A 17,332-nucleotide genomic window follows, 5' to 3' on the forward strand; every position below is an offset into this window, starting at 1 on the left:
TCAGCTCAAAGGTTGAGCTGGGGGGCTGGACAGTCTGACCCTTATTCACACCCATTTAGACTTCCCTTTTCCCCTGACTAAATCATGGATAACAAATATGACACAATACATACATGATTATGTTTTACATGATGTATAAAACAGTCTACTGCAGGTAAATATGAGTGTTATTTACAGCGTATTTACAAGTTTATTTTCACATAAAACAAATACACAGTATACCTTTTATTTCAAATGCTTTCACACCACTCTGAAATGCATTGCTTATTTTCAGGTGTGAAATAAACTCTGGATAGCCATTGTCATATTTATGTTAGCAAATAGCCTAAACCACATTATATGTGAAGTAGAGGATGTTAAATACAAAAAAATCTAGCTATTGTGTATAGCCAGTTTTACTATAAAATGTTCTATCGTTAAGCAAGTCAGACAAAGATGGTTTAATTCGGGAAAAGAGGTGCTGAGAGACTAACATGCTCACAGCAATCTTCTCAAAGGATATTATGTCATAAATCATTTCTTTATGACAATGCTCTAATTCTCTCTCATATTCAGAGATTGCTCTATTACAGTGTTTCTCAACTCTGGTCTCAACTCAGTGTTTCTCAACTCTCGCCCCCCCCAACACTGCACATTTTGTATGTCTCCCTTATCTGACACCCATTTCAGCTCCTGGAGTTTCTTTTAATGAGCTAATGATTTGAATCAGGTGTGTTTGATTAGGGAGACACACAAAGCATGCAGTGCTGGGGGGCGCCCAGGACCAGGGTTGAGAAACACTGCTGTATTACTTGCCATTGCCCTTAGTTCATATTTTGTTGTCCTGATTTATTTAGGCCCTTAGAGACATTCACATATACAAATAAAGACACAGTAGATGCTTGAATTTGACTTAATTTCAAAACTAGAAGTAATTCAAAGATATGTATTGCATATATTTCATTATAAAACGTATTTATTTATTAGATTTTTTTTCATCTCACAGCTTTAATTTCAAGTTGTATTGACTTTATATAATATTAGAGTTGCTGCCCTCTCCTGGGCAAAATATTCAACTGCACTGTAAACTGTTTACCAGGGATATCTAACTGGAGATCTGTCACTGGATATATATTTTTATAGACAACATGTGACCCGTGCTGGCAAAACGAGTCGGAATGCGCACGGTCTAACAGTGAGCTACAGACAAAAGAAGTGAAAGATGTCCGTTTTGGTCGAATTTGAGGTTTTCACAAAAATGAGTTCATTAAGCCCTTTTCTAGTGATCCCAATGCTTCAAATAGTAATTAAACATCTAAAATGATCTTTATTTGTACGTTTTCTGAGAGGAGTACCTTTTTCTCTGCTCACTTCTGGACGACTGCTGCTGCATCTCGCCACTAGTTGTAGGATATATCGTTGCAAAGCGCAGCATTCCAGCTTTATGAATATTCATAGCGAATTCTGTATGACATGAATCTGAACCAGTAAAATATGATTTTCAAATCCATGCTGATGAAAACGAAACGATCGCGCTGACTGACATTTGCAAAGCGCGTACATAAGACTTTTAATGCGATCTCATAACATTATTGCGAAATATGTCTTGGACAGATTCACACATACATAATGTGTTATGTCCTACATGAACGTTTAGTTAATGGTTGGGGGGAATCTGGTGTGTAACATTATATTAGATCCATGAATTACAGTAGGTCACAATATTGATCTGTCTCGATGTTAATCAAACATTAAAAGACGGAATCATTCGCTACTCTTGATTAAACTACAGTTTATTTGCATCTTTGTTCTTATTTTTTATAACAAAGATAAAATAAAAACAGCTATATTGTGGATTAATAATATAGTAATTATTATTAAGAAAATAATTGGAGGAAAATATGCAAAGTTGCTCTGTGATTTTGTTTTGGAACCTTTAAAAAACTTTAACTCGATTTTTCTCAAAACTGACTTTGCTGACTGTCGCCTTCAAACGGCAGGAGCTCAGTCATTTTTTTGTCCGATTCCAACAAGTTATATATAATTTTGAAGGCATTTTAATGTAGAATGTGAAATGAAGAGAACTAATTTTTGAAAGTGTGCTCATTTCGACTCATTTTGCCAATATTGCATATATTTCATTATAAAACGTATTTATTTATTAGATTTTTTTTCATCTCACAGCTTTAATTTCAAGTTGTATTGACTTTATATAATATTAGAGTTGCTGCCCTCTCCTGGGCAAAATATTCAACTGCACTGTAAACTGTTTACCAGGGATATCTAACTGGAGATCTGTCACTGGATATATATTTTTATAGACAACATGTGACCCGTGCTGGCAAAACGAGTCGGAATGCGCACGGTCTAACAGTGAGCTACAGACAAAAGAAGTGAAAGATGTCCGTTTTGGTCGAATTTGAGGTTTTCACAAAAATGAGTTCATTAAGCCCTTTTCTAGTGATCCCAATGCTTCAAATAGTAATTAAACATCTAAAATGATCTTTATTTGTACGTTTTCTGAGAGGAGTACCTTTTTCTCTGCTCACTTCTGGACGACTGCTGCTGCATCTCGCCACTAGTTGTAGGATATATCGTTGCAAAGCGCAGCATTCCAGCTTTATGAATATTCATAGCGAATTCTGTATGACATGAATCTGAACCAGTAAAATATGATTTTCAAATCCATGCTGATGAAAACGAAACGATCGCGCTGACTGACATTTGCAAAGCGCGTACATAAGACTTTTAATGCGATCTCATAACATTATTGCGAAATATGTCTTGGACAGATTCACACATACATAATGTGTTATGTCCTACATGAACGTTTAGTTAATGGTTGGGGGGAATCTGGTGTGTAACATTATATTAGATCCATGAATTACAGTAGGTCACAATATTGATCTGTCTCGATGTTAATCAAACATTAAAAGACGGAATCATTCGCTACTCTTGATTAAACTACAGTTTATTTGCATCTTTGTTCTTATTTTTAATAACAAAGATAAAATAAAAACAGCTATATTGTGGATTAGTAATATAGTAATTATTATTAAGAAAATAATTGGAGGAAAATATGCAAAGTTGCTCTGTGATTTTGTTTTGGAACCTTTAAAAAACTTTAACTCGATTTTTCTCAAAACTGACTTTGCTGACTGTCGCCTTCAAACGGCAGGAGCTCAGTCATTTTTTTGTCCGATTCCAACAAGTTATATATAATTTTGAAGGCATTTTAATGTAGAATGTGAAATGAAGAGAACTAATTTTTGAAAGTGTGCTCATTTCGACTCATTTTGCCAACACGGGTCACACACATTAATAAAAATATATTATTTATATTAAAAATATTTTATTTTGAAAACATACCTGTCATGAGGAGTACACTAGGTGGAGCTGTTCAACCAAGTTTAAAAAAAAATTTGCCTACTCTTTCAATGTCAGACACGTGGCGGCACTGCAGGACAGTACTTGTAGATTTCTGCAGCCCCACCTACTGTTTTGTCACCCTGTAGTCACCCACAGCTGAGGGGGATCTCCCATCTTGATACACATACTCACACACTCGCTCCTCTCTGTCTCTCGCCCACTCTCTTGCTCTAAGCCTCGACACATAACATTGTGATGATCATTACAGCAGTAGTGTAAGAACTCATGCTGACTGACTCTGTCTATCAGTTTGATTGAATGGATTTTATCAGTATGATTACCATGTGCTGTGCCTGAATTCTCTGATATCTGTGCAGTTGAAAGCAGTAAAAGGCTGAGAAAACCTGATCCACCAGTAGAAGACTTCACTAACATCTTATGTCACTCATGCTGTGAATAATGTGTTCACCCTCATGTTCCAAACCTGTATAACTTATTTACTTCTGTAGAGCACAAATACATTTAGCATGATATCTGAGCTGCTGTTTTCCACTGAATGACGATGGGTGGTGACAATGTGCTGATCCAAAAAAGACCAAAAGTAAAGCAAGTGTAGTTTTTACTTCTATGGTAGTTCTCTTAAAACATTTCATAACTTTGACTTGCAATGAAAGATATTTACAGGAAGTCTTGTGACAGCTGTGATCACCATTTACCAGTGTTTTTTTCAGTAGCACTGATAGACTATAATAGATTTTGTTCATATTTTGAATTAGATTATATATATATTTTTATATTTTTAGTTTTATGTTTACATTTTTATTTTAGTTAAAGTTTTAGTAATTAACATTTTTTTTATTAGTTTAGATTAGTTTTAGTTTAGTTTTTGTTAAATATGTCTATATTATATTTATTAATTTTTAGTTTTAGTTTGTGTAGTTTAGTTATTTTAGAACTTTAGCTTAAACAAAAATAATAAATATATATTTTTTATATTTTATTCAGTTATATTTAATTTAATAAGTGTAGGCTTATACCAAATGCTGTACCATCGATTTTTCCCCACAGGTAGTCTAAACGGTCCCGGATATCGAGTGAAACTCCTTCAGTGGCCGCTACGTCATGACAAGCGTCAGCATGTTTACATCTTGCCAGGATGGAATCTTGTGTTTCTTGTCTCTGCTGTTTGTAAGCTCTTTCAGTAGCTGTGGTGTACTAAAATCCTCAACGGCATCAGGGCTAAAGTGGAAAGTACAAAGACGCGGGTATTTAGGAAGTTTTATTCGTCCACAGGCATCTTCCCATTCTTTTCTCCTCTTCTTATCGAAACTGAAAATTACCCTTTAACTGAAAATTACAACCAAAAGCCGCACAATGTGGCATCGTATCAGTATTTTATTTTCCAAGTTGTGTTGCGGTAAAAATAACAACAGGAAGCGCCTGTAGCTCACCAAGTGCAACCATTTGATGTAATCGAAATAATGGCACCCCCAATAGTTCAAAATATGTATAAAAAATTAGAATTTTTAAAATAATGTAAATCTTTCATGAGTTTTCTGCTATTTCAGTAAGAGACATCATTTACGTCAGTGGTTCTCAATTCCAGTCCTCGCGTACCACCGCTCTGCATATTTTGCATGTCTCTTATTTAACACACCTGATTCAGATAACCAGCTCGTTAGAACAGCATGCATGAACTTTGTTACGACTGACATGGTCCCTACACAGTGGTCATTGCTCCCTACTCCCTGAGCATGAGATATCCGTTGAAGTTTACTTCACTTCGGAACATTCATTCACAGATTTGTGATATGCCACTGCCTGCAGCATCTTCACACAGACGAAACTTACTAGAGAAGTGTGACATTATGTACCTCTGTAAATAAATGCAATTTTAATTCACATCTTGCACACTTTAATGCCCTTTGAATGGAACATATACGCTCCCTTTGAAACTGGAATCATGGTGGAATATCCTGTGATGTCCACTTCGCAAGGCACTTACGGTCCAATAGAACAAAGTGATAAGAGATGCATGCAAAATGTGCAGTGTGGTGGTACACGAGGACTGGAATTGAGAACCAGTGATTTACATTATATTAAGCCCTACAAGTCTTAATACCCGGGGTTCCCTTTAAGAGGCCACTCCAAATCAATTTTCTTATATCAGCATCTCTACGTGTATGGCAGCCATTCCATTCCAGTGTCTGTTGAATTCCAACACAGGCACACCTCATTCTGCTTAATGAAGTACTGATTAGGTGATCACCTGAACCAAATCTTATTTAAAGAGGAAAAGTATAAAAACCACTGCTGTGGTCATCACTATCCTCTTGCAATAGGACCAGCTGGATGGCAAAAACAGTGCTAGTAGTACCTCAAAAATAACTGGAATCAAATAATAACTATTGACCATGCCAAAAGAGTTTAAATGAAAATTTTTAAGTGAGGAAAAGAAGGGTTAAATTCTGGCTTTATGAAATTCTGGCTCCCATAGAATAGGAGAGGGATACAATGAGCATCAGGTTGCTCCCATCCTTAAAATTTCAAAGACAGCAGTTCATACAAACAAGGTCAAGCTGCAGACATTGGGGACAACAAAACTAAAAACCGGCGAAAAGAACTCTCCGCTGACCAGGATGACCACCAACTCATTCAAATGTCACCCAACAACCAAAGCATGACATCAAGTGACCTACAAAAAGAAAGGCAAACGGCAGCTGGGGTGAAGTTGCACCCACTGTGAAATTTGGTGGAGGATCAGTGATGATCTGGGGGTGCTTCAGCAAGGTTGGAATCGGGCACATACGTCTTTGTGAAGGGTGCATGAATAAAGCCACGTACAAGGTTGTCCTGGAAGAAAACTTGCTTCCTTCTGCTCCGACAATGTTCCCCAACTCTGAGGATTGTTTTTTCCAGCAGGACAATGCTCCATGCATCACAGTCAGGTCAATCAAGGTGTGGGTGGAGGAACACCAGATCAAGATCATGGCATCAAACAAAGCCGAGCTGCTTGAATTTTTGCACCAGGAGTAACAAAGTCACCCAACAGTAATGTGAAAGACTGGTGGAGAGCATGCCAAGACGCATGAAAGCTGTGATTGAAAATCAGGGTCATTCCACCAAATATTGATTTCTGAACTCTTCCTAATGCCGAGTTCACACTGCACTATTTTAGCCCGATTTTTCACTCACCAACAGGTTTTGCTAAATCGCAGACAAATAAATGCCTGAAATCGGAGGCAAATCAGTGCTCGTTCACGCGAGTGACAATCACGCAGTGTGAATTATCAAAGATGCGATCTGAGGGAATCGCCGACGCCCGCAAAATATTTGGCATGCTAAATATCTGGAGCTGTCGGCGATTCACACGCTGTGTGCAATGATTTCTGACTGAAAACTACATCGGCGATGACCTACAGCCAATGAGAGACCAAGATACAGGGCAGAGGGAAGTTCGGGGAGGAGTTATAGACCAGAATATCAGTATTTTAATAGATATATGAACAATTATATCATACAGAAACGAGCACAAACATTTGCTTGACCAGCCACAACATCAGCATAACAGTTACTGCAAAATTATTTACGTCCAACTCACTTTGCAGATCACCCAATCCTTTTGACCTGCATCTCCCTCCTGCATAACCTTGTAGCTGGAAATTAGCTCACAGACAATTTGCGGGCTATATATATATATTTTTTTAATAATTCCAGTCTTGCTTGAGAACTCCGGTCTGATGCATGCGGGTTCTCGCATTATTTCCTTATTACTTCTTGCGTGTGTTTTGTTGTGAAGCATAGTTTGCGGACCAGACAGAGTTGTCGGCGATTCTTCCTATTGGAAAGTCATGCAGTGTGTAACCTCCTGTCAGCGATCTTTTGTGCAATGTGAACACAGCAGCGACTGACTGCTACCTCAGATAGTCGTGCAGTGTGAAAACCACGGTGACCCGACGACTTTGAAAATCGTGCAGTGTGAACTCGGCATAAGTTAAAACATTAGTATTGTGTCATTTAAAAATGAATATAAACTTGTTTTCTTTGCATTAGCTGAGGCCTGAAAACACTGCTGCATCTTTTTTTTTTATTTTGACCTGTTGTAATTTTCCGCAAATTAATGCCCTAAATGTCAATGTTTATTTGGAAGAAATGTTGTTAGTAGTTTATAGAATAAAACAATATAAATTTTTCTCCAACTCATACCTATACATAGTGAAACCAGAGAAACTGATAATTTTGTAGTGGTCTCTTAATGTTTTCCAGAGCTGTATATATTTTTGACATTTTCTGTCCCCAAGTCTCAACTGATTTCTACAATTCTCCTGCTGTGATCCTCCTCGCTGTGCATGAAGACGATATAGATACACGGCCTCTTCCAGGCAGATTTGTAACATCCTGTTGATTATGATGTCTTTTATTGTCTAATTATTGCCCTGATGGTGAAAATGGAATGGCATATTGGAGAAAATAATTTACTAAATAATGAGATTTTCCCCCGCTTTCAACAGTTTTGCAATGGAAGGTTAGATTTTTGTGAGGGTTTTTTGTTTGTTTGTTTATGAAAGAGGTTAAACAATGCAGACTTATTTTCACAGCCACATTTGCTCATATTAATTTATCAAGGGGGCTAATAATTCTGACCTAACTCTGATTATGTATTTAGATCTTATTTTTTTATTATCTATATTTCGTTTTTGGGGGAACTATCCCATTAAGGCTTCTACTATGCATATCACAGTTGTTTATTGCTCTTATTTTTGATATTTACCATTTGTGAATCACAAGCACCATTTGGTTATTTTCACCTTTTTTATTCCTCTTCAGTTCCAGACCATTACCTCATCAGCTGAATTAAGTAATCAAAAACGGAAGCTCTCAGGTTTGTGCTTGATGAAAAGCAGCAGTGTTTATGTACAGTATAGTATTCCCAGCAGTCACCATGTCACCAGCGTTCTGTTCTGACTAACGCCATCGTTAAGTGCTCCAGCCTGTCTGAGTAGCCATGCGTCCCATCGCTCACATGTCTTCTCAGGGTCACTCTCCCTGATTGGCTGGCTGCCAGTTTCTGCTCTGCTCTTTTCTCAATGAAACGTTCAGTGAGTGTGATTTACGCTGTCCTAACGGCACCAATGGAAATGAGATGCAGCAGAGTGCGGATGGCAAATGCACACAAAAACAAAAAAGGATATCAAAGCAATAGAAACAATGTTAAAGGGATAGTTCACCCAAAAATGAAATATCTGTCATTATTTGCTCTCTCATGTCATTTCAAAGCCGTATGATTTCCTTTCTTTGGTGGTACACATAGAATAGGTGAGTCAGTAGTAGTGCAATTTATTATGAAATGCATAAAAGATGATTTATGTGTGTGTGGCAAAGAGATTTAACTATCTTCTGCACGAGACGCACAAACCCTTTAAGAATAAACCATGAACACATACTCTTTAAGTCTCTCTTACCCATAAATAAAATGGTATGCGAACACAAGACTGTACTTAATACAGTGTCTTGCTAAACATCCATCTGTGTTGCACATTTACACAAGCTCTTATAGTTTGGGGTTTATTTGCAGCAGCCTGCAGTAAAATGAGGGTGCTCTGTTTTTATCCCCACCTGCTTCATGTTCTTGCTTTCTCTGAACAAGGACACTGAAAATAGGCCATATATTATTATTAATCCTTTATCGCACTCATTTTAGTTTATTTTATTTTTTTGTTCTGCCTTTATCTGTCTATCTGTCTGTCTGTCTGTCTATCTGTATCGTTCTATCGTTACTTTCGTTCTATTGTTACTTTAGTTACTTTCGTTCTATCTATCGTTCTATATATCGTTCTATCTATCTCAGGATTGGTCCATTGATCTATCAATCTATCTGTCAATCATTCTGTCTAGCCATGGATTGTTCTATCTGTCAGTAAAACGCTTTTCTAGTTAAAATGTATTAGTTTTTTTTCTGAATTTCAATTGAAATTGACTTGCTTAAGTTAAAATTATGATTTAAGTTCTATATCATGTTTGGTTCTTTTAATTCAAATTAATTTTGAATTCAGGAAACAGTTTTTTTTCTTAAATTAATTGTTCACAATGAATCTAGGAATTATTTCTAGGGAGTAAACGGGGTTCATTTTGATTTTATGTTAAGCTCTTAGATTCATTTAGACTATAAGGACATTAATGCATTGCACACACACACACACACAAATATACTTCCTTCTCTCTCCTTTCCCCTTCCTTTTCATTTCCATCTTTCTCTAACTCAGATCATCTGACTCCTCCCCCTCTCTCTTGCCAAATGTTTTCACTTTAATTGAAAGGCCCTCAGTGATGAATCAGGGCTGATTTGCCATTTGCAGGAACAGGAAAAACGAACACTCAGCACACTGGCTAGATGCATGGATGGATGAAAAGAAGAAAGGATGGAGGGAGGGATCGATGGGCTGACGTGGTCTCAGTGCTCTCGGCCAGACTCATTCACCATCTCTCCTGCTTACTCATTACTTCCCATCCACCTCTGATCACGCCTCATGCTTTTAAAATCATTTCCTGCCCATAATATGCTCTTTTCATTTTCGATCTCTCTTTTAGTCTGCAGTGCCATCTGTTCTTTTGAACCACAAGATTCGTCAGCATTTACGTAATTTATCTTGATTATGATACATTTATTTTAGTTACAAATCTACTGGTCTATATTGAAAGAATAGCTATATTTTCCTTTGCAAAAAATACAATTTGAAAAAGCTCTGCTAATTTTAAACGTTTAAATATTTAAAGAAAGATGCAATTTTGGCTCCAGGTGGTGTAGTTATGATATCTGGTAGCAGTGCCTGGTTAACTAGCCATATCTTGACCTCCTAGTTTGTGCTTAAATCTTCACCCCCTTCTGTCAAAGGTTTGTCACACTCAGATTAAGAATAAAAGAGGGTGACAGATTGAACGACTCGTTCATGTTCACACCTCTGTAATTTTTCTCTCGTTCCCTGTCATGGATTGCAACAGCCCATTTTGGCAGCATATGAATGTAAATCTCAGCACAAATGCCACACAAACATAATCTATTGTTAAAGGGATAGTTCACCCCAAAATAAAAACCACTTACCCTCAGGTTGTTCCAAACCTGTATGCATTTCTTTCTTCTACAGAACACAAAAGGTTTTTATTTTGAAGAATGTTGGTAACCAAACAGTTTAGGGTCTTATTGACTTCCATATTATTTGGGACCCAAAACCATTTGGTTACCAACATTCTTCAAATGATCTTTTTTGTGTGTGTTCTACAGAAGAAAGTCTCACAGGTTTGGAACAACAAAGTAAGTAATGACAGAATTGTCATTTCTGGGTAGACTATCCCTTTAAAAACTGATTTAGGATACAGTTTATGGTATGTAACTTTACTTTGTGAGTGTGTGTGGTTATCTCAGCAGGGAGTTGAGACATGGGGCTGAAGTGGCCGCACCAACTCCCTCTGGTTCTTGACTATGCAAATTTAGTTTAAATGCATGTGTATTTATATTGTAGACGCATACAGTGTGTGCAAAGACTCAGCGTATGTGTGTATGGTGCACATGTGTGTAAGTGCTGATGCTTCTCAGTAGACTGCTTATACCGAGATAAGCTGAGGATGAATCTATTGCACTCGCTGCACGGTTTAAATATAGTAGCCCCCCACCCCCCGTCTCCGCATACACGCTCTTTATTACTGAGAGACTCATGGGTTCTTGGCAGGTGGTGATTTTCTGTGCATTCTTATGTGCTCTACATGCTGTTTGACTTATTTCAGCCATTTTGAAATGCCATTGGTATGAAAATGCTCATGAAAAGTGATCTAAACGACAGTGTCAACATGACTAGTGGCTCAGCATATAATTCCAACTGTTTTTATCCATTTATCTGTTAATTTTTGGGCATTTCTTTTCAAAATGTTTCTTTGAAGTTACAATTAAAACTGATTATTGGAGTACATTTTACAAGAAAATACTATTTCACACTTTAATTCAGTGTGCTACTTGATGTTTCTTTGTAATTGTTTGTGATATTTGCTAGAAGTTTCTGTAACACTTTATTTTACAATGTACTTGTTACACATGTACTTACTATAGTAATAAGAGTAAATTATGCATAATTACATGCGATTAAACCCTATTCTTCACCCTAAACCATTATTAAAGGCATAGTTCACCCTAAAATGAACACTTGCTGAAAATGTACTTACCCTCAAGCCATCCAATATGTAGATGGGTTTGATTCTTCATTGGAGCAGATTTGGAGCAATTTAGCATTTTATTACTTGCTCCTTATGGTTGCTGTCAGAATGAGAGTCCAAACAACTGATAAAAAAAAATTGTTCAGAACTGTTTTGGACTGTGCATGATCTGTGCATATTTCTCTCCTGATTCAGACAAGGCATGTCTTTTACTGGAGAAAGCAATATTATGGACTGGGGACCCGTATTTCATGGAAGCAATGCATTGAAGTTAAAAATATCTTAATGATTAATTTGTTTATTGCACAAGACATTAGTTGATGTACTGGAGTCATGTGGGATACTTGTGGATTATTGTGATGTTTTTATCTGCTGTTTGGACTCTCATTCACCGCAGTGGATCCATTGGTGAGCAAGTGATGTAATGCTAAATGTCTCCAAATCTGTTCTGAGGAACAAACAAACTAATCCTACATATTGGATTGCTTAAAGATGGGCGACGATTCAGCAAATTTTCATTTTTTTAGTGAACTATTCCCATAAGTACATGTTGTTAATTAACATTACACACAAACTACTCTGCCACAACCTTATTGCTTTATAACAGTAGAGTGTGAGCTTTCAATTTGGATCCAATTCTCACCGCTTGCTTGTGGTAGAAGTAAGGGTTATCATGCTTCATGCTATGTGCAGTCAAAACACCATCTGGTAATCCTGAATATTCCTGAAGGGCCAGAGCTTAGAGAGCAGGTGGTTAGACAGTTATATGTCTTTCCATTCTAAACAAATTCACACATATTTACAATTCTCATCTTCCTTTTCCCGTGCATTCTGATCCATTCTCTCTGTTTCTTATTTTACTTGAGGCTAGATGGGTGCAGAGAGAGAGGAAGTGGAAGGATGGAACGAAAAAGGAGAGGAGCAGGCAGGGGAGAGAGAGCAAAAAGCAAGCCAGAGGGAGAGAGAGAGAGAATGCGGGGGAGCACTGGGTGCTTCCTGCAGGGTTGCCGTGTAAACGCGGTCTGAATGACAATGGTGCACATCAGGGCCCCAGCACGACTCACGGCTCAGCCAGAAACACAGGAACACATAGCATGCTGTTACGTATACACGCACACATGCTGCACCGAATGCACACAAGATATATAAACATTGATTTTTTTTTTTGTATTCATTAATTTTCCCATGTGAACTGGTTATGATGCAAATTTCTAAAATGTTTTTGCTGAATGCTAGCAGTTAATAGTCACCTATGTACAGTGTGTTCTGCAATGGTGATTTCTTTCTCACTCACTCTCTCTACTCTGTGCTGTGTGTTACAAAACCTTTTGTCAAATTGTCTCCCCAAGCGAATGCATTAGGCCTTAATTAACCATGTCTCTCAACGCGGAGGCTCATCATCTTTGTTGCATTACACCAGGCGCTCCAGCAGATACGCTACAGACTGCGCATCCACGCCCCTTACCGACACTTATGCTCGCCCACTACCAGGACAACCACTCCACCTCCTCAGTGGGAATCCTCCCCTTTTATTGCATTATTATGGGTGGCTTGACACGAAAGCTCCCGGAACAAGTGCGCTGACTAATCATGCTGTACCTGCAACGCTTTATTTCTGATAGTGAGTTTGTTTTTTTTTATTTCAGAACCACGGATAACGCAGTTTCAGTGCAGGGGGATAGTGCGGTTTCAGCACCATGGACAGCGTTAGTTGATTTTCACTGCAAATATTGTGATTGCTTTCAAACAGAACATTCCCAAATTCAGTTCACAGCCCTTTAGTATGCCACCAGCTGTCTTCAGATGGAATTCAGACATGTTTTCTCAGCAAGTTTAGCTGGAGAGTAAACCAAGGGAATTAGCAACCAAAGGCATTTCAGAGGCTGGTGCCTGGAGGACAGATGGGCATGATATGAGCAGAGTGTTTTTAGGACATACACTCTCTCCTGAGTGTCTTTTTAGGCAGACAAACTGTCTGTTCAGGGAGAGAGAGAGCGTCACATTGCACTGTTATGTAAAAACGGGTTATTGGTTAACTGTACTGTAAGTTATATTGACATATTCGAGAAAAAAAAATCATATTGTGTTTTAAAAGACATATCATGCATTTCATTTTACTTCTAAACATTGCTAAAAAAATGTACCTAATAAAAAATGTTAAGATTATGTATTTATAACATTTATAATAACTTAAAAGTAAATTAAGGGACATTCTCAGAATTCCATGTGAACCATCGCATTTGTTTAAATTTGATTTAAGAAGAAAACTGTTTATTTCTTTCAGGCATTTCAGAGGCTGGTGCCTGGAGGACAGATGGGCATGATATGAGCAGAGTGTTTTTAGGACATACACTCTCTCCTGAGTGTCTTTTTAGGCAGACAAACTGTCTGTTCAGGGAGAGAGAGAGCGTCACATTGCACTGTTATGTAAAAACGGGTTATTGGTTAACTGTACTGTAAGTTATATTGACATATTCGAGAAAAAAAAATCATATTGTGTTTTAAAAGACATATCATGCATTTCATTTTACTTCTAAACATTGCTAAAAAAATGTACCTAATAAAAAATTTTAAGATTATGTATTTATAACATTTATAATAACTTAAAAGTAAATTAAGGGACATTCTCAGAATTCCATGTGAACCATCGCATTTGTTTAAATTTGATTTAAGAAGAAAACTGTTTATTTCTTTTATTAGTTGTATACACTTGAGTTCAAAAGTTTGGGGTCGATGATATTTTTAATGCCTTTGAAAGAAGTCTCTTATGCTCATCAAGGCTGCATTTATTTCATGAAAAATACAGAAAAACAGTAATATTGTGACACATTATTACAATTTACAATAACTCATTTTATTTTAATATATTATAAAATAAAAATAATTTGTTCCTGTGATGGAACAGTCTTCAGTGTCACATGATCCTTCAGAAATCATTCCAATATGCTGATCTGGTGCTCAAGATAATATATTTTTATTGAAGCCATGATACATTTTTCAGGATTTTTTGATGAATAGAAAGTTAACATAATTAAAGTATACAATTTACAATATATAGCTTATTTATTTGAAATATTTTGTGACAATGCAAAAATATGAAGATGATTGCTCCAAAACATTTGTATGTTAGTGTCGTACATTTATAATGACCTACAGAAAAATATTTTATCTTACCATTTATTTATTTAGCCGTAAATGTAACACATTGTAGTAACATTTAATATGTGTAACAAGACACTGAAAAGTCCCCACAAATCCATACTTGGTCAACAAATACACACTCCCTCTTCCGGCAAGGTGTATGACTCAGACACAATACGTATTGAGAGATATGAATCCGTCCGTCGCCTTTGGAAAATATCTCGTCTCTCACAGTTTGCGAGAAGAAGCAAAATGGCACGCAGTGCTCGTTTGAGTCTTGTCTTGGCCAAAAGGAGGAGTGTGCTGGAGGATAAGCGAATCGCTACGGGGACGCGCGTCATGTGCTGCAAGGCTTGAGCACGAGCGTTAAATTGATCAGATGCTCTAAACCCACCAGCTTATCCGAGGAGGATTGCGCTCGAGACCCCGCGTCTCCGTTTCGTTTTCTCCCACAAAAATGTAACTTTTAAAGCCGAAATAATCTCTCGTCGTCCTCTGAGGTGACAGAAAAAACCCCGAAGCGGAGCATTTTGGGGTACTTCAGGATATGGGTGCCTCTTGGTTCTTCTCGGTTACCTCAGAAGATGCGAGCTCGAGCTTCAATCCACGCGCTCCGGCGCCTCTCCAAAACTGATGATGCTCCTTTCAACGACCACCGTCGGATTTTTCGCGTCTTGGATTTGTCTACGAGTTCTGGAGTATAGATGATAATTGTTTTAGTGAGGAATCGAGGGAGAAACCGCGAGAGATCATCATTATATCTTGACATGGTCTTTTTTGTTTTCACTGAGCGCGCTCACGCCCAACGTATTGGACCGATATGGCTGTAAAAAAGCAAATAAACTTAAATGACTAAAATCAACAAATGTCACCGAGGTGTGGATTTTTTGGGGAAGCCCCGTCGTCTGCATTTGCGAGAGTAATTCGAGAGTTTGACGGAGGGGAGGCTGAATATTGCCATAGTAGCCTGTACCAAACATTGCGGATACCACAAAAATAAATTAATTATTAAAAGGTTTTCTCCATTTTTCTATTCTATTTCTGTCTTGTGGATGTGAAAAAAAACAAATAGAATGCAACTCCTGAGAAAGACACGTTACACAAGACCTGATGTAGTTGATGCCAATTTACATGTAATGTATTAACGCAATTATGCTAAAAGGATCTGTATGTACACCTTACAAATGGCAAGACGACCCGCACCGAGCTGTTGAGACGGGAGATACTTCTTAAAATGTGGATCCCACCCTCCTGAGGAAGATAATCCGTCGACATTTTATCTCTTTATGTTTGACTATTTGTTGAGCTGACTGCACAATTGAAGACACACTCCATCTATCCATCAATCAATCTCGTTATCTGAGTCCTTTTCTGGCGCTGACACACTCTCACACCCACATCCCCCCATCCACTGATCTTGTTTGGTGCTTTATGATGGACATTTCTTAGCCATGAAGATCAGATCTGAATGTCTGTGTGCTCTGTGCTGAGGCGGATGGGGTGTAATGTGGTGTTGTCACCCTGAGACTTCACCCCCTTCTCGGCTGCTTCGTAACGATTGGCGTTTGGTGTCTACAGAATGGCTCGGTTCGGAGACGAAGTGCCGGGCAGGTATGGCGGTGGGGGCTCCGGCCAGGGGGGACCCGGCCGCGGCGGCAGCAGGCAGGGCGGCCCGCCAGGGCCCCAAAGGATGTATAAGCAATCGATGGCCCAGAGAGCCCGGACCATGGCCCTCTATAACCCGATCCCGGTCCGACAGAACTGCCTGACGGTCAACCGCTCTCTGTTTCTCTTCAGTGAAGACAACCTAGTGAGAAAATACGCCAAAAAGATCACCGAATGGCCATATCCTTTACTAAATTCAGACCTGAGGGCCCCTGGGAACAGGTACAGATCTGTAATATGTTATATGCTGGTGGTGGGTCTTTCAATGCCTCATTCCTTATAGACATCTCTGTAATGCAAGTTGTTAATTATGCATTTAAATAATTATGAATAATTACAAGGCATGTTAAGATTGTTATGCAATAGCTATTTAGTTGTTTATCATTAGTTTTAGTTCATTTCACAGCTCCAGCTTTCTCTATATAAATTCCAAAAAGTACCATACACTCTTAAAAATAAAGCAGCAATGGTTCAATGAAGAACATCCATGGAACCTTTCAAATGCAAAGGTTCTTATTATTGAAAAAGGTTCTTTAGATTATTAAAAATTTCTTTGCATAATGGTACGTAATGGAACCTTTCAATAAAAGGTTCTTTGAGGAATCGAAAATAGTTTTTCTATGGCATAGCTACGAAAACCCCTTTTTGGAACCTTTATTTTTAAAAGTATTACCCTTTGATTTAGATATTAAGACAAATACCATTGTATTCTTTGAAATACCTTAAAGTAGCATGTAAATACCAATATAAAGGAATCATTCAGTAGCACAGTACATATCAAAGTGTAATTAGAGAATTCCTATTATATTGTAGAGATTGTACCCCACCCTTTTCCAAGATTTCTATAAATCTTGTGTACCATAAGTTTAAAGTACCATGGTACTACTCTAGTACTGTACACAATAGAGAGGGTGATGGTTGCCAGGGTGGGCTAGGCTCCCCCCCCCCCCAAGGGACTCTAAAAGCTTGGGTTTTT

At 37.9% G+C, this 17,332-nt stretch overlaps 1 protein-coding gene across 1 annotated transcript in view; it reads left to right on the forward strand.

Moving 5' to 3' along the window:
• cacna1ab (calcium channel, voltage-dependent, P/Q type, alpha 1A subunit, b) overlaps positions 1-17,332 on the forward strand; it is a 149,880-nt gene that overhangs the window by 9,390 nt on the left and 123,158 nt on the right. Inside the window, exon 3 of the mRNA XM_016239385.1 lies at positions 16,270-16,536. Coding sequence (XP_016094871.1) covers positions 16,270-16,536 — 267 coding nt within the window. The remainder of the gene's footprint in view (positions 1-16,269; positions 16,537-17,332) is intronic.

Source organism: Sinocyclocheilus grahami, unplaced genomic scaffold (assembly GCF_001515645.1).
Source record: "Sinocyclocheilus grahami isolate Dianchi unplaced genomic scaffold, SAMN03320097.WGS_v1.1 scaffold20.1, whole genome shotgun sequence".
In the NCBI taxonomy this organism is placed as follows: Eukaryota; Metazoa; Chordata; class Actinopteri; order Cypriniformes; family Cyprinidae; genus Sinocyclocheilus; species Sinocyclocheilus grahami.